Source organism: Jatropha curcas, chromosome 3 (assembly GCF_041381405.1).
Source record: "Jatropha curcas cultivar XTBG-Jc1 chromosome 3, XTBG_Jcur_1.0, whole genome shotgun sequence".
Lineage (NCBI taxonomy): Eukaryota > Viridiplantae > Streptophyta > Magnoliopsida > Malpighiales > Euphorbiaceae > Jatropha > Jatropha curcas.
The window spans coordinates 31,045,158-31,069,889 of record NC_143153.1 but is presented as its reverse complement, the minus strand read 5'-3'; the positions used below and the strand labels follow the sequence as shown (position 1 = coordinate 31,069,889).

Below are 24,732 nucleotides of genomic sequence, written 5' to 3'. Positions count from 1 at the left end.
GATAAAAATTGACTCTTGCAATTATAAAATGATAATATATATTATTTTTAATTATTTAATTCAATAAGTTGTCAATGAGTTGTCGATTCAGATAAAATTATCGCATATTAAATTTGAAAAGTGATAAAAAGCATTATATTTTTTTTATAAGCAACACATAAATAAGCATTATTTTAGTTACAAGTAAAAATAAACAAAAAAAACAGGAATTTTTGTTATTAACTCTTACATTTAACTTCTAATTAATCCTCATTATAACATAAATAACAATATTTGTTATTTGTTAATTGGAAAAAAAAAACTACTATTAGCCTAGGAAAAAAAAAAAACAAAAATAGATGAATTGGCATCGCCACGTCACTGCATAAGAACTGTACGGATACGCGACACAAATACCGATTATTATACAACTTTTATTCCGTTCCATCAAATAGTTTTATTTCTAGTAAAACAATCTAATTCTAAAATGGTAGAACAAAAAAATCAACGGAATTCCTACAAACAGTTCCTAACAGAATTCACACTCTCTTTCCCTCCCTTCGCTTCCCTTCCCTTCCAGAGAGACGGAGGGAAGAAAAAAAACAAACATAAAGAAAAGAAAAAAGAAGGCCTTGACTTGATTATCATCAATCATAACTTTGACCTTTTTCCTCTCTTTCTTTTTCGTTTGGAGTGGGATTACATTCTGCACCGCGTTTGGGACTACGATTTCGTTCTCTGCAGATGGATTTTCCCTCACCTTCGTGTTCGGCTTCCATTTCTTTCTGCTTTCATTTTCAACGGATTCAATTCCTTCCAGTTTTTTTGACCGGTAATTATTATTAGAGGGAGGCTGCGAATCATGATCTTTATTGCTTCCATATCTCGCTATGCGTTGGCTTCAAAACATTTCCTTCTCGTCGTCATCTTCGTCGTCGTCGTCTAATCCTTTCTCTTCCGCTTCTTCTTCTTCTTCTCCTAACCCTACTTTATCTTCCTCTTCTTCTTCTTCCTCAGCCGCTGATGCTGCTTTCTCTCTTAAAAAACATAGCCGGAGCTATCTTCGAGGCGGTCCGTTAGGTTTACGCTTCGGAGGTGCGCCTAGGCTACTACGTCACAGGAAGCTTCGTCAGTTGGCGGAACATGAGAGTACATCGACGCGTGGACAAGGCCAAGCGGCTTCTACTAACGCCGTGAAGCCTCAATCTGATTCCTCTGAGGCTGTTCAGCTTTCGCGGTCGCCGAGTGGTTCTTCCTCTGCTGTTCCATCTCGGTTGTCAACGTCAGTGCCTGTACCGTTACCCTTGCCGTTACCGTTGCGTGAGAGTTCGAATTCTGGAGACGGGAATAAGGAGAGGGATCGAGACGGTTTGAGAGAGAGAGAAAGAGAGAGGAATGATGGCGCGGGAGATGGATTATCTTCTTCGAATTCTCCAATTGCAAGGTTCTTTATATATATATATATCCAGACTCTTTTTTTCCATTCATTTGGTTGGATAGAATTTTAAAATTGAAATTGATTATGGATTTTTTTTTTTTTTTTTTTTTTTTGTAAAATTTCTTGCAAATTGATTTATAAACATTTTAATATCGTACCAAGAAAGAATTATTTGGGGTTTGATTGATTGAATATTAATTGTCTCTCTAAAATTAATGGCGTAGAAAAAAAAAATCATGTGTTTTTTTTTATTATTTTATTTTATTATGAATTGTCGTATAGTGTTGCTCTAGGATTGTATCACGTTCTGTTAGTGAAAAATTGTAAGCATTCGAGCTTTGTTTTTTGGGGAATCGTCTTTTGGTTGCGATGTAAATTCTTTCAGTACATGCTTGCACTGCAGGTTCTAAATGACTTCTTTATTGACCTTTCAATGCTATACGGTGAACATTTCACGCATTCTGCATCTGTTGTGGCAATTCCTCCATTTTCATTCCTCACTTATATATATATTTTTCCCGTCAAATATGTCTGCAATGATGACTTGTTTTTCGTCATTGAATTTTCTTTGTTAAAATCATGTACTGCTACAGTGTATTTGTTGGCCGAGACACGAGGAAGATGGTGGAGCCTCTAGATATAAGGTCACATGGAAAGGTGCATCCAGATTTTATTGTGGATAATTATGCAGAGAACTTCAAGGCCAATGTTCCCACTAGGAGTGCACCTACTAGTCCGTTTGCAAGTCCCACAGTCAGCCCACAAAGATTAAGTACTGCTGCTGATTTTTTACCTTACTATCAAATGATTGCTAGAGGAAATCAAGTCTGGTCTGCACCAGAAATGGCAACATTAGATATACCAGGGTTTCCTCCTCCAGCTTTCTTTGATTACAGTGCATTTAGTACTGATAATTCTCCCCTTCATAGTCCACCAAATAGAAGTCCCCGCTGGAACCCTAAAAGTCCAAACGGGCCTGCATCACCATTACCTGGGAGGTTGTCAATTGAAATCTTAACTCCAGGGCGGGAAAGTAGTGCTAATGTAGAGGTCCACCCATTACCTCTTCCTCCTGGAGCAGCCAGGCTTTCAACATCAACTCCTATCCCTCAAGTTATTGCCAAAGCAGATTCCATGCCCTTGAAAAGTCGGTGGCAGAAGGGAAAGCTTATTGGACGGGGCACATTTGGTAGTGTTTACGTTGCCAGCAACAGGTATGGAAACTCTGTATTTCTCAAGGCTCGCTTCCTTTCAGCAATAACGCTAATCGCAGTTTCTCATTTCCAACAGGGAAACTGGGGCATTATGTGCAATGAAGGAAGTCGACATATTTCCAGATGACCCAAAATCCGCAGAGTGTATAAAGCAATTAGAACAGGTTAGTCACCGCAGCTGTTTTGAATTCATATGCAGATTATTTCTTCTCATCCTCTTTCTTCTTAAACTCATCAAGTGGTCAAGCATTTCTTCTTAGCCTTTGTTCTTGATATTATGCACCACCTTTCGGTTGATAAGTATCAATGTATGTCTAACTTTTTTGTGTAGGTTCATGACATGTAGATGATTTTATGTTGTAAAGGTTTTGCTTTAATATATTTTTCATTTTGTTGACATAGCATACTTCATTGAATTATCTTTTAGGTTTCATACCCTCCCCTTCTTTTCTTACTCTCTCCGTTGTTTCAGGAAATCAAAATTCTCAGCCAACTAAAGCATCCAAACATTGTGCAGTATTATGGTAGTGAAATAGTGAGTAGCTTTTGAGTGGCACCTTTTTGGTTTCCGATTCCATTGTCTGCCATGTTAGTTTATTCTTAAGATGTTGAATTAATAATTTCATTTGTATGCAGGTTGAGGACCATTTCTATATATATCTAGAGTATGTTCACCCCGGTTCAATCAATAAATATGTCCGTGAACATTGTGGAGCCATAACAGAAAATGTTGTTCGAAGTTTTACTCGCCACATTCTTTTTGGGTTAGCCTACTTGCATAGTATGAAGACAATACACAGGTACTGGAATATGTGTCATTTGAGTGACCTTTCAGGAATCAATGATATTTTTTTTTCTCTCATAAATAATTCCGTTTTTCCTGGTTTATTATACAGGGATATAAAAGGGGCTAATTTGCTAGTTGATGCATCTGGTGTTGTTAAGCTTGCTGACTTCGGGATGTCGAAACATGTGAGTACTAGGTTGTGCGTTTTTCTAAAATACCTTTTGGCTGCATGAACTCCTGCATATGGTCTACCTATAGAATCTAGCTTGAATTTAAGTTTGTGGCAATAACTGTATGTTAGGATATTCTTTCATAACCATCTTGAGTTGCATCCCATTAGCTCACTGTGTTCTGTTCTTGTTTTACCCGTAAAGATATAGTAAAATCCAATGTATGATTTCTTCAATATTCACATTGTGAATTCTGTCTCACACTAGGCTCATAAAATGTTGAACTATTTTTTTCTTGCAGCTTACTGGACAAGCAGCTGAACTTTCTTTGAAGGGAAGTCCATACTGGATGGCTCCAGAGGTACCTTTATGTTGCTAAATAAATATGTGATGGTTGATAGCTTTCCTACTCTGATATCAATGTCTCCTCTGCAGCTTATGCAAGCTGTAATGCAGAAAGATGCCAGCTCTGATCTTGCACTTGCTGTTGATATTTGGAGTCTGGGTTGTACTATTATTGAAATGTTCACTGGAAAACCTCCTTGGAGTGATTATGAGGGGGTAAGCACCAGCGTTTTTGCCATGTTCTTTATCGACTATATTCTTAACTCTGACTTGGAAGTATAACATACGAGATATCCCTCTCTCTATACAGTCTACATCCTTGCAATTTTTTGAGTGCAAAAAGAGACCAGAAACATTAGAATGTAGGATCTATTTCAGATCCCCTGTCAAAATTGATAAACTCTCTCAGTGTGCCAACTGAACTGTTATTGCAAATTTTTTGATCGGAGTGAATCTGTGGCATGCAGTTTTAGTGGTTAGTACAATTGAATTTTTTTTTAATAGCAAGTGAGACGCCAAAAAAAAAAAAAAAAAAAAGACTAGTATATCTAAGATTTTTTTCTGTTAATCAACTAAATGGATGTTGTCACTAAATCCAGTGATTAAAACTTAGTAATTTCTATCTAATGTGCAAGTCTGCCAGTCTCTGCATAACATACCCTGCCCATTGGATCAGGATGGATCTTTGGCAAATAAGATTGGTTATAGATTTGTATGATGATGAATATGCTTAATATTTCTTCTAGATTATTGCCTGATGAAAGTACAAATCTGTCTTCTTTTATAGTCAAGTACCACTATACAAAGTTCATGGTGATGGAGAGGAAAAAACTGTGGTTATGCGACTTACGGATTTGATATGTGCATAGTATGTGACAATTTTTTCCTGTTAACTGAATATTTGAAATTCTATTACACTATGCAGGCAGCAGCCATGTTTAAGGTTCTGAAGGATACTCCACCAATACCTGAAACATTATCGTTTGAGGGCAAGGATTTTCTACGATGCTGCTTTCAAAGAAATCCTGCAGAAAGGGCATCAGCAAGCATGTTATTGGAACATCGTTGGTTGAAAAACTCACAACAAGTCGATGTTCCATCTTCTACCCAGTCAATTAATGGGACAATGGTAAAATATGAATACCATTCTTTACTTTATTCTTTCTTGAAATATATATTAGCAGTTTGTATTATATTTCACATTGCATTGGCAGGATAAGCTTGATCAGTTGTCAATCTCACAAGGTGCAAAGGGAAAGGTGGCTCCTGACAGGTAAATAGTTACTACTTTCCATGTTGCCCTCTTGACCTACCCCTTTCCATTTCTTGACTCCTAGAGTTAAATGCATTTTGAAATCGGTGGTTGTTACTCTTGCATGGCTCCAGCTTCATGCATTATTCTTTTTCTTCAGCGTGACTGCCCAGCGATCTCATTATGAAACTTCCAACTTAACAACAACAGCAGCCCCTTGCTATTCTCCGCGCTCTACTCTTGAGGTTCTTCCGACATTATCTCCTCTGTGCACGGGTCAAAGAACTCATGCTAGCTCATCTTCATCTATTCCCAACTTAATTAAATCGGGTGGGAAAACTAATCATACTTAAGATAACAGAGAGAAGTTGAAGAACATCTGCTTGTTCCTTCACGGGCTATGCTATAACACAGCTTAAATGAAGGATGTTGAAATTATTAACCTTCATAGGCTCTAGTGGATGACCGCCGGCAATAGGTTGTTTCAGTGGCAAGTGGTTTGCCTCTTCTTTGTCAACATTGCCTCCTGAAGATTCAAAGTCTTTTTTTCGTCCTGGGAATATGTTCTGAACCTGGGATTCTAGTAGCAGATTTTGTATACTTTTTAACTGATCTAGAGCTTCAGAAATTACAAAAGTTCATTTATATGTATATTTTCCAAGATAATATTCTCTGACTCCAATTTTTTGGAGTTAAAATGTATTTTGAGAAGAAAATGATAAGGTTCAAGTTACCAATCTAGCCAAAGGGAGTTTCGTGTGACAAAAATGACGCCGAGTAGTTTTCAGTGAATTTTTCAGGCTGTCGTAAACTCTTTTACCAGTTGAAGTTGAATGGAATAAGTGTCGTTTTGATCTTTGAAATTTGAAGCTATTATGCTGCTATGTTTGCTTGAAAGAAAGGATTAGTCAAAAGGGGTTGGCAAATTATAATTTTGCTTGTGAAGTTGGAATAGAACATCGTTAAATTGTTTAGCATAGTATTTGGTGCAGAAGGATATTTAAGGAGTATTTTAGAATTTCTAATTATAATAGAGAAAGTCATCTAATACTATCAAATAAGGATATTATACCAAAAATGCACAATTTTAACTATAAAAATTATATTTTCTTAATTTATATGAATATTATTATGAGATGGAGGGAATACGAAAAAATAAATTACGAGTATATATCTAGTAGTAGGAAACCAGCACGAATCAAATTTGGGAATTGAGTGGTCCGACTTCTAAATTTGCAAAATTTGGATTTATTTTGGGTTTGAACTTTGAACTATAAAGGATCTTTGACCCTTGGATAGCATCGGGGAAATCCCACCCAACGGTCCAAACCTAGTGTAGGTGTTTGTGTGGGACTCAAAAGACATTCTCCTCTAAAAAAGTGATAGTGATTAGGCCATCATCATCTGTTTCTAATCTGTCTGTTTGAGTCATCGTCAAGTGGTCAACTTTAAGTTAATGCATGATTTTTCTACTAATAAAACATTAATAAAGATCCTTTCCAAAAAAAAAATAATAATAATAAAGAATTTTTATTGGTCTTGTTACTTTCTCTGTTTCTCATCAAATAAAAACAAAAACGCAACTAATGTGCAATCACGTGATCCCATAACCGGCCTTTGTTTCTTTCTTTCTTTCCATTACGGCTCTTCCTCTCTTCTTCCTCATAAGCATTCCATTTCCATCATTTTCTAGAGAAAGAAAACGACAGCAAAGAGAAAGAGAGAAATGGAGCCACCAGCAACACAGGCGATAGGGAGGAATTGCCAGTCTGGAGAAGATGAACAGGACAAAGTTATCAACGAATGGTAATTCCGTACTGTTTTTTTTTTTTTTAATTATTTTTAATTTTGATTTGCTTATTTCTACATGTAACGTGTATTTATTATTGTTTGTTTGGTTTTTGGGGATTTGCAGTTGTTCTTGCTTTTATGATTGCACAGAAAGCTGCTTTGATTACTTGTGCTGTAATTTCTGCTGAGAGAATAAACTTTTAGAATATTCTATTCTATCTCTTACTCGCCATGGCCCATGAATATGTATAATGTCACCGTTTGGAGAAACTGGTTTCTTATGGATTTATTGGAATTTTAATTTAATTAGCTGAAGAAAAATTGTGTAGTTTCACTTTTTTAAAATTTTTCTGTTTTCGGTTTTGTTAATTCGTTTCGACTCGATTAATCCCAAAATTAAACCATCTGTCGTTCGACGCCTGGGTATAATTTTCATTTGCTTTTAACGTGTGTGTCGTTTGCTGCAATGCTTTTGTTTCGTTTAAGATTGATGGACTTTTTACCATCTGCTATTCTAGAATCAGCTATCTGCGCTTATTGTTTTTTAGTTTACGCAATTGCTTTATTAAATTTATTTGCGTCATACATACTTGTTAGGGCTTCTCGCAACATGTTCTAAAATTTGAATGGGCGGTCGCTTGTTCGTTGGCCCTGCACATCCGCCCGTTTGGATCCACAATAAAACTACATGTCGTTTGTAACCATTCCAGGATTCCAAAATTCCACTTCTCAAATAAAGTTTGGTGATTTAATCAGTAAAGAATTTCAGTTATAAGAGGGTTTCAACCACTTTAATGTCAATGAATTAACTGTTGCTATTACTATTATTATTATTATCAAGATAGTCAACTTAGACCTTGACGGCAAATTAGGTATTCTAGCAAAACGCTAATACATGGAAATTTTTGCTGAACAAGGTCTTAGTTTAGTATGTGAAAACTAATAAAAAAATTAAATAAATAAATAAATAGTCTAATTTATTTGTATTAGAAAAATAATGGTAATTACAATTATAATTATATAATTATGTTCTTAATTATATTCTACCAATAAAGAGTGGTTATACTTATATATTTCTTATTACTGATAATGCAAAATAATTTAAGAAAAGTATTAAAACTCTTCTAAATGTATGGATTATACCTTCCCCAGCAGTTGCCTCTTAGGTGATATTTTAACAAGACAATATAAGTAAAAAGAATAAAAATTCCATTTTGCTTTTTATATAGATAGTGTGCTTTGAGGAGATCAAAGTTGAACTCCCCCACCTCCCAAACAATTGTATTGGCCAGTGAACACTATTAAATGTCCTTTTATTTTCCATTTTGGGGTTTAATGGTTTATTGATAATTGGTCAGTCAGTGATGGATCCATTTCACCAGCCCCCATTATGCATTCTCAATGTACTCCACTTACCCTATAGATAATTCAGTAATTCTAAACCACTTCATTATCATTATATATATTATTATTATTTTCTGAAAATATATAATTTTCCCCTATGAGCATACGATACTTTTTCAAGACTAATCTCATTTCAGGATTAGTGGGATGTTTCTCTGAGTGTTTTTTTAAAAATAGAATTCTTTGACCTTATAGAGATTATCTGTTGACTTTTTTAATAATTTCTTTTTTATGAGAATAGAATATCTATGGTTGAACCTTTGACCTGACATATTATGAGACAGACATTCGATTATTAAACTATTAACTCAGAAAGCATTTTTAGAAATATGAAATATGAATAACTTTAAATTATTCATTATTTTTTATTGAAAAATCATTGTTGGCTAAGGCTTATCTCCAATAATGGAATCATAAAATAAAAGTATCTAAACTCTAAAGTCTACACCTGAAAGAGCTTCAACATCTCTTTAATTGCACTTTGTCTTCGCATGCAACGACTTAAGTCAAATTTGAGAGAATAAACAAAGTCACCATACGATACTTTTCAAGGTGGAATGCATCACCAAATCACTAATTACACTCAAGAGAGCTAGCTCTCTCTATTTTTTTTTTTTTTTTTTTCATTATATATAATTTTTTCAATTTTTTTGCCACTGTGTATAGTGGAGCTTGCTAAGTTCTTCTCCCATTGACCTAGACTTATGGAATTATACCAAACTCATTGAAAAAGACATATTTAAGTCTATAAATAGCTTGTTCCTTCTTGCTACCGCTTGTCACTTAACACTACTAGCTATAGTTAAGAATTTAGATTTCAAGAAATGAAGCATAATTACTCCTATAAACTTCCATTTATTCACTTTTTTTGCTTGTTTTCTTTGTTTCCTTTTGTTTTCTCGCAACTTGACTATAAATTCTATGATTATTCTTGTCCTAATTTGACCAGAATTGTTCGATATGGTGTTTGGTCTGCTATGGCAAATGATACAAGAATGGCAGCCTCTCTTTTGAGGCTTCACTTTCATGATTGTTTTGTTAATGTAATTTTATCAAATCCATCTATTTTCCCTTTATTTTTTTAACTAACGATTAAAAATATTTCCATTTTTTCGCGTCTTTTCAATTTTACCCTATACTTTTTCTTGCATAATGTGATAACTATTCTGATTTTCTTGCAACTTACATATAATTGACATTGAAATTTGAATTAAAATGTGATTGGGAGAACTGTATAAGGTAAAATTGAAAAAAATGTGAAAAGATTGGGGTATTTTTTAAGTCTTTATTTTCTATAACCAAGTTTCTCAATGGTCTTACTATTTTTTCCATACAAGAAATTGAAACCAGATTTTGTTTTTTCTGGTTTATATAGGGATGTGATGGTTCTGTGCTACTTGATGGAGATGATGGAGAGAAAAATGCATTCCCTAATCGAAATTCAGCTAGAGGATTTGAGGTTATTGACAATATTAAGGCTAATTTGGAGAAAGCTTGTCCTGCTACTGTTTCTTGTGCTGATACACTAACATTAGCAGCAAGGGAGGCTGTTTATCTTGTAAGGAGCATTGTCCTTGATGATTGGATATCACATGAATTGTGAAATCAATCTTCTTTTTTCTTTTTGTGTGTGTATTTTCTAATTTACCATTCTCAGACTGGAGGCCCATACTGGAACGTACCTTTGGGTAGGAGAGATGGCCTAACAGCAAGTCGAAGTGATGCTAACGAACAGCTTCCATCACCTTTTGAGCCTCTAGAGAACATCACTGCAAAATTTACCTCAAAGGGTCTTGAATTGAAGGATGTTGTTGTGCTTTCAGGTTAATTTAATTCACAAGAAACTAAAAATGATAATATTTTTTGTCTTGAATATGAAAAAAAAAAATTTCAATCTCACATAAAATTATTGTATTTTCTAAATACAGGTGGACACAGTCTTGGGTTTGCTCAGTGCTTCACATTCAAACCGAGACTCTTCAACTTCGGTGGTTCTGGCAAACCTGATCCAGCACTAGACACATCATTTCTACAAAATCTACAAAGTTTGTGTCCAAACCAAGATGATTCTGATACAAATTTAGCTTCTTTGGATTCTACTTCCTCCAAATTTGATAATCTCTATTACAAGCTTCTTATGAACAATTCTGGGCTTCTCCAATCAGACCAAGCTCTAATGGGCAGCAATACAACTGCTTCATTGGTCAGTTACTACAGCAAATTCCCTTACTGGTTTTCCAGGGATTTTGGAGCATCAATGGTCAAGATGGGTGGCATTGGTGTAATTACAGGACAGAATGGAGAGATCAGAAAAAATTGCAGGTTCAAGAACTAGTAGCCTAGTGTTATTGTAATGTAAATAAATCAAATCGTTGTACTCTGCTCTTTCTTAATTCAAGATTCTTGAAAAGCAGGAGTCTATTATCGAAACAATCTCATAATGCTTCGCATAAGAAACCTTCTTACTTGAATTAAAATGGATGGTGTCTTTTTCTTGCCTACTTTTTTACCGTTTCTTGATCTTCTCTTCTTCGTTCCTAATTTCTGGTTGGAGTTATCAGTTACTTTGGCTCGAGCTTCTACTCTAACAGGAATTTGTTCTTCTTCTACCTCTTTAATGATATCCCCATCTTCAGTTTCCTCTTTTTCTTTACTTTTCTTTCTCTTTAGTTCTTTCAATCTTGATAAAACCAAGTTTCTATTTACTTCAGCTGCAAGTTTCTGTTTCAAGAAAAGCGAAACCCGCCACTCGGCAAGTGTTGTTTCCTCTTTTGCCTTTTCGGTTAAAGCAAAATATTCTTCTGCGGTAAGTTCAACATTCCTGTTATGAATTGTCGAATTGTTTATATACCCAAGTGCTTCTGCTGCTGATACATTAAAAGCTTCTGATTCTATTTTTACAGCTTGAAGTGTAGCTTGTAATGTTTTTAGAGTATGTCTTCTCATCCTAAGTACTTGTTTCATTTTCGATCTCTCTCTTCTCTCTTTCTCCTTTTCTTGTTTGATCAATTCCAATTGCTTGCGTTCTTCATGCAAAACTTCACTTATTTCATTAATTATTTTCTTTGCCCTGATTTCTCTGTCGATTTTGGATCTGATGATTGTATTTGTTGCCTCAAGCTCTGATTCGAGCTCTGAAATCGAAGCAAGATTTGATTTCAGTCTTCCCTTTATCTCTACTAATTCTGCCATCTTAGGCTGCAAAGTTTTCTGATGATTCTGTTCCAATTCCCTTTTCTTTCTTCTTGTTCTTCTATCTTCATCAGAAGAATCCATTTTGTTTCAAAGGTTTTTTCTCATTGCAAGTAATAGGTATAACAGATTAATATTGGCCTGAGAAAGAGACGTTCTTGGCTTTTGGTATGTTATAGTTGGCTTTTTCCATCCTAGTTTCTGGCTTAGCTTTCCCCGTTGCATCATTTGTATGATGTACTAATAAGAAAATGAAAAATGGAATATTACTAATTAATAAGCAACAAAACTATACAATCAAGAAGATCCCTATGAAATTAAATATTTAGCCCTCACAGGAATAGTGGAGGTCAGATGAAATCATAATATTCATTTTCTCTGCTCTATTTGTTTTCGGTTAATAACTTATCTGACAATTTTTTTTTTTTTAATTTTTAATGTTTAGAGTGTTCAAAAAAATCAGTTTAAAATATTTTTCTGATTGAAGTAAAATTAAATGATTTTAAAAGAAAATGATTACCTTTTTTCAGATAAAAAATGATTACTCTTTTTAAAAGAGAAAAACATTGATAAATTTATTATAATTTTATAAATACATATTAATATACCAAAATCTTTAATAACCATTGCCGATGTATGCTAAATAGCATCAACAATCACAAAAATTTATCATTTTTATACATTTTTTTCTCATATCTAACAAAAAATTTTATAAGATTATATAATTTTAAACTTTTTTTATAGTCATAATTTTCAATATTGAAATCAAACAATAAATAATAAATTATTTAGAAAATATTTTTTAAAGAGAAATTATTTTCTGAAAACAAACAGAAGTAAGGGAGAAAATTAAAGTCCAGCGGGAAATTGATAAGAAATATTCTTGATTTTGGCCTCCACCTGAGAAATGGAACAAGAAATTGGTAAGAGTAACTCTGCCTAATCTCTTCGTTCTGTCGCTAGGTAAAACCAGATATGCCACTCGCTCAAAACGACTGGCCCGATGCACATAAAAACGACAATACATGCACCTAAGAGCGATTTTATCATTGACTTATTTTGAACAGAAGACAATTTAGTCCAAAGCTAAAAAGAAAAAACGTTAAAATAGCAGTTGCATTATAAGAAACACCTACCATTGAAAGAAAGAAAGAAAGAAAGAAAGAAAGAAACATGTTAATTTACATAACTTAAAACAAGTTCAAGGATCAAAGCCTACAGTACACTTGCTTCTATAATTTTCTTCATGGAATTGAAACAGCCCCTCGAAGGACGTGACACTAGAACTATTCAGCAACTTGATGCCGAAAGCAGGATGAGGAATCGTATATGCTGATCTTATCAGAACCCAGCTACGTGCCAATTAGTATCAATGAACATTCTATTACTTCAAGTTTGAGGAGGATACAGTTCCCACAGTGCAACTGTAGAGTCTTCTGAGGCAGATGCCATTAACTTACAATCAGGTGAATATGAGACCGCATTACACTGCAATAATTGAAAATTTAAAGTTAGAGATATCTACCAAGAACATTTTCAAAAGTGTAGAGTATTAAAATCAGACAACTGCTCAGAACCAAGTTTAATCTTTTTCAAGATGAGAAACCTGTATTTGCATCTTGGTGGATAGAAGGAATCCAAGTTATAATATCTTAAGTGCCATATGATTTCCTCGCTTTGTTTATTTTTTTTCCCTCTCACTTGGTCCTATGTACTACTGCCAAAATGTGATTAAACCACTATGAACAGAAATGCTAAGGGTAAAGCTCGAGGGACATCAACAATGCTTCAATTTGCCTTGAGTTATTCTCAAAAGGCTAAAACCAAATAATCGGGAAACTTCAAATCACAGGCCAATAAAGATGAATCCTTAGGAGTTTAAGGATCAAAACAGATCTAATACCATATGATAGCAGCTTTATCATAATGCACAATTATATATATGCAAATGGAAGACATAAAATAACAATCTAAATAAACAAGAACAACAACATTCTTTTACATGCTTGACATGTTCAACCAGGCACGACTTATGCAGAAAATAATATGTACACAGCAAAAGCAATTCCATCCACTAAAAGAAGTTAGTGAAGAAGAAAGAATTCAATTACGTAGTTACCAAGTTCAGCAACTCTGCTAAGGCAAGCATTGAAGCAAGAAATATCTAACAATCATATGCACCCATGCCTAAGCAACTGCGGAAAACAAAAATAAACAGGATACAGGGAAGACACATATACCATGAAAACGATAATTTCTTTTTTGTAGTTGATATAGAGTCACGTGAAGAAATAAAGCATATGGAGGACAAAATATTCCAATTAGTAAGGTGAGAGTAATAACAACTATTATCACACACTAGGTTAAAAGGGTAATAAGATACCGTAGCATGGTGGTACTTCAGAATGGCCAAAGCATTTCCTTTGCGGTAATTATATATCCTGACTCTGCCATCAAAGGAACAAATGAGATAACCATGACAATGAATAGTTCAAATTTGAAATTATTCTTATTCTCTCTCTCTCTCTCTCTCTCTCTCTCTCTCTCTCTCTCTCTCTCTCTCTCTCTAAGCTGGTTTGAGAAGTTATTCTTCAAGCTCTCCCACATTTTGCCACAGGTAATTATTGGAAGTAATATTGCATAACCTAGTACTTACAAAAAGCATTTCATTACAATGTTACTGAACAGATCAATTGAATGAAAAACCAATCATCATCAGAACAGAGGATGATTCTCGTTAAAGCAAGGATTTCAAGTTCAATAAATTGAAAACAGAGTGAATCATATGCATGCTCTTCTACAGTAAACAAAGCTAAGATAATAACACCATTAAATTAAGACTATAATTGCTTATGAACTCCCACAAAACCACCAAAAAGAAAGCTTACTCAGACAACAAACTGGTTGTACAAACCTGTGATCCCACCCAGCAGTTGCGGCAATTTTGTCATCTGCTCTAATTGAGGTGCCTGATACACCAGGTCGTTCCAAGGTAATCTCTTTCTTGATCATGCAAGAACCCTATGTCCAATAATAGCTAGTTTATCACGAACTAAAAAGGTAATGCATCAAATAGGAAGCAGACAACAGCAACTCAAGTTTCTTTAGAAAAACAGGAAGACAAAGATGAAGAAGAAAAGTTGATATCTTTCCTATGGTATCAGGTCTACACCAATATTAATGACAAATGAGAAAAAGGCATGAAGGGCATGTAGGGAGAAAACTAATCACTTTTAGAAGAAAATTTGGCCACTTGCTCATATTCTAATGTGCTTGACAAAACAAGCGAAAAAAAAATTTATTATTTTTTCAACTTAAAGAAAAAATAAGGAAAAAAAATAATTGGAACCATATGCCAATCATCGACTGGTAGACGCAACTACAAAATCTTGCCATAGGTCAGCAAATCCAAATAAAATTATAACTTGCAAATAAACTTAGGTGTTAACATTAAGGGTCATATGTGATAGGCTAATAGCTATCCGACTTTTTTGGTCTTCACTTTAACATGTAAGTAACCAGCAAAGATTATACAAGTATATAAATTTAAGTCATGAAAATTACCATGGCAAGATCTAAGCTAAATAACACAATTTTATCATCAGCAGCCCCAGAGATACCCCCCTTGCACAAACCGTCGATGCATAGGCTTAGAACTGCAAACAGAACACTAAAATGACCAACTTTTTGGGAGGAACAAAATGCTTCGTCTCTAAATTGAGGGTCTCACCTGGCTCTATATGAAACTTTACAGAAGTTAGAGGAATACTTGGTTTTCGCATATCCCACCAAAGCATAGAACCATCCTCGTATCTGCCACATGTGCGAAAAAGGAACACAATCACAGCGAACTGCACGGAAATGGAACTTACTTTTGACAATCAATGAAACAGTCCACCTCAACTTGTGAGATAAAATATCCCTTTGTTAGATAGTGGCTTAAGGTTTAAAATACCAAGGACCTAAAGGAGATAAATTTTATAGTTGATACTAAAAGAATATTTCATTAGTTAGCTAAACACTACACATGCTACAATATTAAAAGAGAGGGATAAAATGGGAGCATGAATAACTATGTTATTGCATACTAAATGAATAACTGAAGAAAGCAACGGTTACCACAATAATGAGTTCTACTTCTACTTTTACAAGCCCCATATATGGGAATGAAACATTTTATTAAATATTAATTAAAAATAGAAGTACTAGTTATCCTATGTCTGCAACAACAATAGCGGTACCACCTGCATGTTGTAAAACTACAAAGATGCAAAATTCCAAGAAGAAGAACAAGAAAAGTACATACCCAGCCAAGACATTTAGAAATCCCTGTGACTCTGATGGTAGGAATACTTGAACAGCCATGCACATCCCTGCGATGAACACCAAGTTACAAGTTTGAATGTCCTGAAATTTCTATGCATCATATCAGGAATTTCTTACAAAGATCACCATTCTTATTGCTTACTCGTCCTTCTTTAGATGACATGCAAAGAATGTCATTTCTTTTCCTGGGTGTTCCTCTACTGGAAGCACCAACTGCAGTTTGCTTCATCCCTCTCTTTGTTTTTTGATGACTATAATATGACCTTATATCCCATAGATATGCACATATGCTTGAGAAATATGCAAATTATAGTATAGTTTCAACTCCTTATGGAACAAAATAAAATACATGTAATTTCTCCCACCTTAATGAGAGGCAAAAAGGACTTTAATCCCACCAATGTGCTTAAGGAGACATTATAATCAGGAATCTTTTATTAGATGCAGTGGTCCATATCAATAGAAAAAACTAGCCAAACATAAGAAAATTGTTTGTCTGATAGTAACTGACTACTTGATAAACAAGATACAAATTTGAGATATTTGCACAAACTTGAGATGAAAAACTCATAATCTACCATGCAAGCAATTCCACCAAATTTTACGAACTCTCAAAATCATCTCCATGTTGGAAAATCAAAGAATCATGTATAGTTCCTTGATTTGCAGTTTACAACTACATGTGGCCCCTTCAGCTAATTTTTTCTTTAAAAATGAACAAGTTAGGAAATCATTGCCAACAAGATATGTATGAAGGAATAGAGCAATGCCAGTGCACAGTTTTGGAAGAAGATATTCAGCAAACAATTACACCAACTAAAGCTAAAGGTCCATTAGGATCCTCACTCTAGCATTAATTATTCTAGAAACAACAGATTAAACCAGTACCGAGTTGCCTATTTGTTTTACTAATAATACCTAAAGACTAGTATCATGATATAATGTCAGAAACAAACCTCTTTTGTTGGTAGAACTTGGTGAACCGCCAGAGCCATTTTGAGGTAATCGCAAAATCTTCTCTGCTGTATTAAGATCCCAGACCTCAACCTTTGCATATCATGTAAATAGCACTTATGAGCAACTAGAAACCCAAATACGAGAAACTACAGGTCCAGCAGAAATGGTCCTAAAGATGCATGCTGACCTCAGAAGACTGTTCCCCTGCTATGGCAACACACTTTGGTCCATCATTACCATCATCTGAAAATAGAGTAAGATTTAAAGCTCATACTTAGTGAATTTTGCAGCAATAACAGCAAAAGCAATACAAATATCCATTAAAAATATGAAGAGAAACAACATTGCAATGATTGTTATCAAGACAAATACAAATGGCAAAACAATGGCATCTCATGTTATAAGCAATAGGAGTCAATGGTAGTCCCAAACATCTACATTGTAAAATTTGAGCATACCTTCAAAGGTGCTAGAACAATTCACAGAATCTTCTTTGTGCTTTTCTTCTCTATCATACAAATTTTTTTCATCAATAGATTGTGTAGCCACCTCCTTATAGCGGTGACTAGGCTCTTCATTTTGCTTCCCATTACTACCAGAAGGCTTCTTCACTAAAGAAAGCTTGCAGAAATGGTATGAGTTTGTCTTGACAGTAAGTGCAGGAACCCTATCAAGTAAAAGGTAAGGCGAAATTAGGTAAATAATACCATAGTCAATGTTTGATAATAATTTTAATGAAGTAAAAAGCAGACATCTGATTACCGCAATACAGCTATTCACTCCAACCATTTGATTAATCCATGACTAACATTGCTTGATGAATTATTTGATATAATAAGAAACAAAAACTATATCTCTGATAAAAAATCAACCATCCAAAATCTCAATTACCTGGAAAGACCTCCCTCTTTGATATCCCAAACCTTAATAGTTCCATCTCTACCCTGACTACAAGCATCAAAACAAAACAAAACAAAAAAGCCCCTTAGCTGATAAACCCGCTTTAGATGAATCCTTGACATAATCTAAAAGGGTCAAACAATGAGAAATACATCAAAATCACCTGATAACTTTGTCAGTGCCTATCACAGGACTACTGGCAACAGAAATAATTCCATGAGCTGCACTATGCACCCTTCAACCAAAATGCACACAAAAAAATTCATCATGAAATTTCAAACATTCTACACAAACAAAGGAATCGAAGCAAAAACTATAAGAACCCATTACAATTCTTAACTGAATACCAAGCAGATGAGACCGTTCGATGTTGATGCGTATCCCAAATTCGCAACTCACCATCAGCTGAACTGTAGAATCAGTCATAAAATTTGACTCAAATTCATGAAGGCAAAGGCTACAAAATAATAGTCGAATAAAAAACTAAGGAATTGTTACCCGGTGAATAGTATAGAATTAGATGAATGGAAACAAACGTCCATCACAGAAGCTCGATGGCCTCTTAGTACAGCGATAGGATCAGGCGGCGGCCTCTTACTCATATTCACGCTTATATGCTGCAAAACTGTAACACATGCTCAAAAACAAACCAAAAAGATCAGAAAAATTAAGTTACAAACATAACAGTCAACATGAAAGCAAATTACAAAACATGGTGACATTAAAAACTTACTGAAATTCTGAAAAATGAGAAGAGTCGCAGACGGAATGAAGTTAGCAAAAATACAGAGAAGCTTAACTGAAGCAGGTTAGCACGTTGCAGTTTAACTAAGATTATTCTGAGCCAGTACTGCATCAGGATCCGTGGCGCAATGGTAGCGCGTCTGACTCCAGATCAGAAGGTTGCGTGTTCGATTCACGTCGGGTTCAAATCCCTCAGTTTGAAGCGGATCATTTTTTTTAAGGAATTTTTCAAATATTTTTTTGGCACAATAAAAAAAAATAGTGAGCCCAATTTTTGTATATCACACCAAATTTACTTCTCTGATTTAGTTAAAGGTAAGAACCAACATTAAGATTAAAAGAATTTTATTTACAGACCAATTATTCATGTCAAGATTAAAAATTCATTTCTTATCATCTAGTTTTAAATATATGAACAATAATCAATAAGGTGGATAATGATAAATCCACTTATCAACTAATTATTCTTCTTTTGAAAAAAAAAATACTAATTCTTAAGATTTTTTTTAATTTAATCATTACTAATTGGTGGCTTCATTAAAATTTTTGACCCCATCAATTATATCAGCTTGCTATAGTGAAAGCAAAATCTTAGCCATTACTATTCTATAACCAAGTTAAAATGACACCAAACAAGTTGTTGGTTTTAGAAGTTCTACTTTTTTTTATGTATTTCCTACTAAATGATAACTTTCCTGTATAAATATTTTTATTTTTAAGAGTAAAGTAACGTGAAAGATATGAAAATGTATTTTTTTTTTATTATTGGTTGAATAAGAAACATATAATACACATCCACGTGCATGCATAAGTCAATAATGAAAATACATTTTTCTTTTTAGTTAATAAAATTTTAAATGAATACAAATCAAACTCACAATTAAAATTAAATCTTTGGAAACAACTTGATCTTTATTGAATTGAAACTTCTATGAAATCATTAAAACACTATTTTAAGCAATTTTTTGAGTTATATCCACCAGAATGGAAATCAATAAAAATATAAAAAATACATTATGATTCTAAACTTGATATTAAGGTCAAGTGGTTTCGGAGACAAGTAAATCAGTATGTCCATAAATTAACTAAAGCATCTGTTTATCATGCTCGTCTCCATATTTAGAACGACATCCCTCTTTATTTTGATGGAGGTTTTCTTTTAGAATGAAGTCTTTTTTCTTTTCCTTTAAAAAAAAATTATATTTCAATAATAATATTTGTGACATGATATAAGCCTTAGCTTAAGCACATTCGCCATAACCAATAACTATGAGAGTGAGAAGCCAACCTCACACCAAACACGAGAATAACCCTAACGAGATTGGTTTATCTTGATCGAATGGGCGGATCAATTCATGCATTTAACTAATGAAAAATAAATTTGTATTGAAATGATAATTATTTCTAAATATATATTGATAAAAAAAAATAAAGTAAAAATAATATATAGAAAAAAAAATCTCATTTCATTGATTTAGTTCGTTATTAAACTTATAGATTTGATTTAGCCAAATTTAATTCTAAACGCAATTATCCCCGTCACGTTTTAACCGTGTGATTTCCACAAATATCAAATTTTCAAGTAGAGTCTTGCCGGAGCTTTCGTTCCTTTGATAGCCGGTCGGCAAAGTCAATAAGAGCTGCTTCATTGGTTCGTTCACCCATACTTTCAAATATACCAGTTTCCAAATTCACCCTTGACTCCGCCTTCTTCAGTAGCTTCGTTCCAATCTCCACTAAGCTCTGTAAATTCTCCGCAGTTGCTATATCAACAGATGAGGCATCACCCGTCAGTGAATCTTCCTGCGCCAGTCAAATGTTCAAAAACCAAAGATTATAAATTACCCAATAATAAATATAATCAATCTAGCCAGTTAACCGCAAATCAAAAATTTTAAGTCGACGAGATAATGGTTTATTAACAAAATTATATACCTGAATGCGCAGGTAATAGCCATCGCAATGGAGGGATTGGAAAAGAGTGGAGACATGGTAATCAACCATGTCGGAGCAAGCATCCATAAAAATATCAATTATTGGTGTTGTGCCATTGTCAAAGATCCAACTAATCAAACCCCATTTAGATGCCTTACTTGCACTATATTTTGGTTCAAGCTTGGCCATGCCAGTTCCAAGCGATAACACTAGCATACCATTTCTCTCTGTCACACTTGCATGAGTAAAATTAGAGTTTTCCTGTAAAATCTCCCTCCGGACGTGGCTTATAGCGACTTGTGTCTGCAGATTCAACTCAAACCCATCAGTTTTTTGCCATATATATATATGGCATCCTTACACACACACACACACACACACACATATGTGTGTGTGTGTGTGTGTGTGTGTTTAAGGATGCCATGCAAAAGTACAAAAGTGCACCAACAGGCAAGTGGAAGAGGATAATATTTTACAGTTACACGCTCTTACTGGATTATTGGCGGCAACGCCACCATCAATAAGATCAAAACTGCGAGTCGTTTGATCATCCTTGAGTGTGAAGGAATGAGCTGGGAGGTACGTTGGAGCAGCAGAAGTGCTGACACAAATATCTGCTAGCCTAGCATTTTTCAAAGCATTAACCTTTGCCTGTTAAGAAAAATATATACATCAGAAAAATAAATAAGATGTTGCTGAAGTCTAGCAACTTATCGAACATAGCTTGAAAAATTTTATACAGCTTAATTGAGATATACATACATCATCGGTTGAGAAGATGATTGGCTGAAGAAGCTTGATATCAAAAGTAGGTATAATCACATCTGTCAAGGTCTCCTTTAGGGTCAAGTCTCCAAGCAACTGGTTTGTCAATGATCGTAGATATTTCCCGTCATATTTTGGGCCAAGAACCTCACCCACAAAGTTTATTACAGAGTTCATGAAGTTATTTCTGCTATGCAAGTAAAATGGAAATTAACCATTAATAATATATATATATATATATATATATATAAAGGAAAAAGAACAAGAAATTTTGAAGAATTTCAGTGGAATATTAATTATTTGTTTTCACCTTTTTTGTGGGAAAATCTTAGGGCCATGTTCTAAATAGAAGTTCTTGATGTCTTTTGCTTCATATAAAGGTTTTTTTGTTTCCTTATTTGGAGCTGTGAGCATGGTTGTCATAAGCCCACCAGTGCTAGTCCCTGCAATTATGTCAAAATAATCTGCAATTCTTGCATCTGGTCCATCCAGTTCCTAAAAAAACAAACCATGCATTAATAATGGAATTATTGAAGTTATAAATTAAACGCAAAACATAAAAATGAATGAATAAATTTACTTGAAGCTTCGATTCAAGAAAGGCAAGAAGGACAGCAGGAATTATGCCTCTAATACCACCTCCATCAATGCTTAAAATTGTTACCATATTTCCCTTACTAGTACCCATTTCGTTTTCTGAAAGCTTACTTAATTCTTTAAGGTTGAAATTTGTTAATTTGATATGTATATTTATATTGCAAATGGAACAGATTTTTTGGCCTTAAAGCTTAATTGGGCTCTACCATTCAACTCTACTTTTCAAAAGCTAGGGTAGCAGCTATTAATTTATTTTCCTAGATAAAATTTGTCTACTCCCACATACACCCAACAATCTCAAACATCAAATCAATGAATGGTCAAAATTGTTACAATTAAAAATATATTTTTGATTAATTTAATGTATTGGTGGAACATGCTGAGAATTGAATATGTTTTTGGCTTTTTGTTTTTGCTAGACTTTTATTTTCTCTTGCTTTGTTTTTCTCCACGAACTCTGGTTTGTTCTCTTTATTAGACTTTTATTCTCACACATTCAAAACATGGCTGAGGAAAGTTGTAAGTAGTTCATGCATGTCGTAGTTCATTTTCATTATACAATATCTTCATACACAGAGATTTTCCTAGTATTTTCTTTATTGGAAAGAGGGATAATCCAATTACATGAATCTTTTTCCTATACCTAAAATGCATTTATTTCTAAACTAACTCATGAATTTTTTGACTAAATTTAATATGTCTTCTCTCTAAATTAAATCTGGGAGGAGAAATTCTTAGCATGTGTAGTTCAAAGTTGAATTCCAATCTTATGTAAGAATATTTTTATATAAGAATGAGTTTTCTTGGCCATTAAATTTAAAATTACACTGCATTTACTAGAAAGATGGAACCTGAAAATGACAAACATCTTTATTTTCTCAACAATATAATTGATAAGTGACAAATCTCTTGTTATTTGTTAATATGTAGTCTTATTTTTGTTAAAAAAGAAAAACCTATTTCTAGTTAACAAATCATTTGAAGTTATCGAAACAATTTTCCAATACTTCGAACAAGAAAACCTCGAATTCGTCTAAAAATTGATAATTTCTTTTTCATAGTTTTTCTTGCTGATTTTCCCTTCGTTTTCCCTTCTTTTTTCCATTTAGCTTTGGTAATTGCTTTAGCTCTAGTCTTAGGAAAAGCATTTCCACTAGTATTCACTTCATTAGCTGAAATACGTTCTTCTTCTCCTTGTTCTTCTGCAATGATCTTTCCTTCTTTACTCTTAGTTCTTTCTAATTCCTTCAATCTTGATAGAGCAAAATTCCTGCTTTCTTCAGCTGCATGTTTCCGTTCCATAGAAACCGAGACCCGCCACTTTGCAAGTGCCTTTTCTTCTTTATCTCTTTTTGTTAATGCAAAATATTCTTGGTTCTCAACTCGAACAATAGCATTACCATTACCTGTTTCTAATAAACTATTGATATTCTCCTTTGCTTCTGCCTCCGATGCTCCAAAAGCTTCTGATTCTGTCCTGACAGCTCGCAACGTAAGCTGCAATGCTCGCAAGGTCTGTCTTCTCACGTGCACAACTTTTTTAAGCTTCGACCTTGTTTTCCGCTCTTCATCCCAATCCAGCTTCAATGCTTCTGCTTCTTCGTATTTTTGTTCTATAGCCTTTGTTATCTCATTTATCATATTTTTAGCTTTAGCTTCTGCTTCCATTTTGGATCTGATTTCTATATCAGTAGCTTTGAGTTGCGATTCAAGCTCTGATATGATAATCTTCGACATAGATACTCGGTTTTTAGCACTTGCAAGATCTGCTTGTAGTTTCTCTAGCTCATCAATTAGAGGCTTGGAGTCTAACCAGGATTGCATGGCTTTATCTTTAGCTTTATACAATTCTTCTCTGATCTCAATTAGTTCTGCCATTTTTTCCTGATGATGGTCATCAGTGTCATCGCCAGGTTGCTTCTCTAGTTCTCTTCTTTGTTCTTGGTATGACTCCATTAATTTGCTTTAACTATTCAGTGTTTCTGATTTATTAATGTTGATGGTTGGTGTCTCTATCAGAGTTGAGTTCAGTATAAAAACATTGTATATGATGGGTGAAATTCAAAAAGGCCAATAAAAAATATAACTTCAAACATTTTCTCTTTGTTTTCACCGTTTATCTGACGGCAAAATGTCCTATATGCTGCTTTTGATGCAAATTCTGCGGCATTACCAGGTCCTGAAATTTCACTGATATATATTTAGACAACAAGGGAAGAATTTACCTACTCCTAGTGTATGAGCCTATCAAAATCATTAAAAATAATTTTTTAATTGCAACGAGAGTGTTTATGATTCGATTAGATTTGTTTAGATTGGATTTATAATCTCACCTAAGTTACACATGTTAAAAATCTCACATCAACTAAATAGTGAATCCATAAATGGCATATAAAGATGACAAGTTAGCTAACCAATTGATTAGTGCTGACCTATTAGCATTGGTTGCCCAAATCCAAGTAAGCTCGTATCACACGTTTGGAAGAATCTATTTTAATATTGGCATAGAGTCCTAAAATCATTTCTATTTTATTTTTCTTTCCGGTTAGAAATACCTAGGGGACAGAATTTTGTTTTTTTCAAATGTTAGGAATAAAATAAAAAATATATTATTTTAAGGGATAAAATTAAAAAATTTTAAAAATTTAGAGGTGAATTTTTGAAAAATTTTTTTGCTGCAGGGGCGTGTATATAGATATTAAGAAAAATAATAAATTAATTCTTGAGTTATAGTCAAATTAACATGTAAAGATTTCTATTTTTAAAAATTAACTATAAAATCCCTAAATTATAATTTTATTAATATTTAATCCTTCCATCTAATCAGATGATCTAAATATTGACGGAAATTATAAAAATTGGACCAAAAAATTAATAACAATCATAAATTAAGATTTTATTGTTAATTTGACTATAATTTATGAGTCGATTGTTAG

The 24,732-nt window shown here is 33.9% G+C and overlaps 4 protein-coding genes, 1 long non-coding RNA gene and 1 other non-coding gene across 11 annotated transcripts; 4 read left to right on the top strand and 2 right to left on the bottom strand.

The window, feature by feature from the left end:
- The first annotated feature begins 478 nt into the window (after positions 1-478).
- LOC105639671 (mitogen-activated protein kinase kinase kinase 5) lies at positions 479-5,926 on the top strand. Of its 2 annotated transcripts, none has more exons than XM_012223794.4 (11): positions 479-1,423; positions 2,011-2,631; positions 2,708-2,795; positions 3,104-3,166; positions 3,268-3,431; positions 3,528-3,603; positions 3,890-3,949; positions 4,024-4,149; positions 4,859-5,062; positions 5,148-5,206; positions 5,346-5,926. In XM_012223794.4, exons 1-11 carry the CDS (start codon positions 870-872, stop codon positions 5,536-5,538), a joined length of 2,208 nt encoding a protein of 735 aa, XP_012079184.1. In that variant the 5' UTR covers positions 479-869; the 3' UTR covers positions 5,539-5,926. The 2 variants fall into 2 exon arrangements, with proteins under 2 accessions (XP_012079184.1, XP_012079185.1); XM_012223795.4 differs by having other exon boundaries at positions 5,320-5,488.
- A 679-nt stretch (positions 5,927-6,605) lies between these two features.
- Positions 6,606-7,297, top strand: LOC105639670 (uncharacterized). The gene is made up of 2 exons (XR_001047131.4): positions 6,606-6,991; positions 7,101-7,297. It is a non-coding gene; the product is annotated as an uncharacterized LOC105639670 (long non-coding RNA).
- A 1,867-nt stretch (positions 7,298-9,164) lies between these two features.
- LOC110008655 (peroxidase 10) lies at positions 9,165-10,881 on the top strand. The gene is made up of 4 exons (XM_020681533.3): positions 9,165-9,423; positions 9,756-9,938; positions 10,038-10,203; positions 10,309-10,881. Exons 1-4 carry the CDS (start codon positions 9,205-9,207, stop codon positions 10,713-10,715), a joined length of 975 nt encoding a protein of 324 aa, XP_020537192.1. The 5' UTR covers positions 9,165-9,204; the 3' UTR covers positions 10,716-10,881.
- Positions 10,882-12,659: 1,778 nt separating this feature from the next.
- On the bottom strand, positions 12,660-18,504 carry EMB2757 (Transducin/WD40 repeat-like superfamily protein). Of its 5 annotated transcripts, none has more exons than XR_001047132.4 (14): positions 18,254-18,482; positions 18,103-18,165; positions 17,919-17,990; positions 17,747-17,803; positions 17,314-17,522; positions 17,043-17,098; positions 16,855-16,945; positions 15,879-15,945; positions 15,303-15,385; positions 15,137-15,228; positions 14,487-14,593; positions 13,956-14,019; positions 13,692-13,767; positions 12,660-13,060 (listed from the first exon to the last, which is right to left on the bottom strand). XR_001047132.4 is itself a non-coding variant. In XM_012223798.3 (14 exons), the coding sequence occupies exons 3-14, from the start codon at positions 18,155-18,157 to the stop codon at positions 12,962-12,964; spliced, it is 1,059 nt and encodes a 352-aa protein (XP_012079188.1). In that variant the 5' UTR covers positions 18,158-18,165; positions 18,254-18,380; positions 18,489-18,504; the 3' UTR covers positions 12,660-12,961. The 5 variants fall into 5 exon arrangements, 4 of the variants coding, with proteins under 4 accessions (XP_012079188.1, XP_089575239.1, XP_020537245.1 ...); XM_012223798.3 differs by lacking the exon at positions 13,692-13,767 and adding an exon at positions 18,489-18,504 and having other exon boundaries at positions 18,096-18,165; positions 18,254-18,380; XM_089719113.1 differs by lacking the exon at positions 13,692-13,767.
- Positions 18,505-18,613: 109 nt separating this feature from the next.
- On the top strand, positions 18,614-18,685 carry TRNAW-CCA (transfer RNA tryptophan (anticodon CCA)). The gene has a single exon. It is a non-coding gene; the product is annotated as a tRNA-Trp (tRNA).
- Positions 18,686-19,798: 1,113 nt separating this feature from the next.
- On the bottom strand, positions 19,799-21,908 carry LOC105639674 (patatin-like protein 2). The gene is made up of 6 exons (XM_012223799.3): positions 21,780-21,908; positions 21,510-21,694; positions 21,197-21,386; positions 20,927-21,085; positions 20,435-20,737; positions 19,799-20,302 (listed from the first exon to the last, which is right to left on the bottom strand). Exons 1-6 carry the CDS (start codon positions 21,885-21,887, stop codon positions 20,078-20,080), a joined length of 1,170 nt encoding a protein of 389 aa, XP_012079189.1. The 5' UTR covers positions 21,888-21,908; the 3' UTR covers positions 19,799-20,077.
- Positions 21,909-24,732: the final 2,824 nt, after the last annotated feature.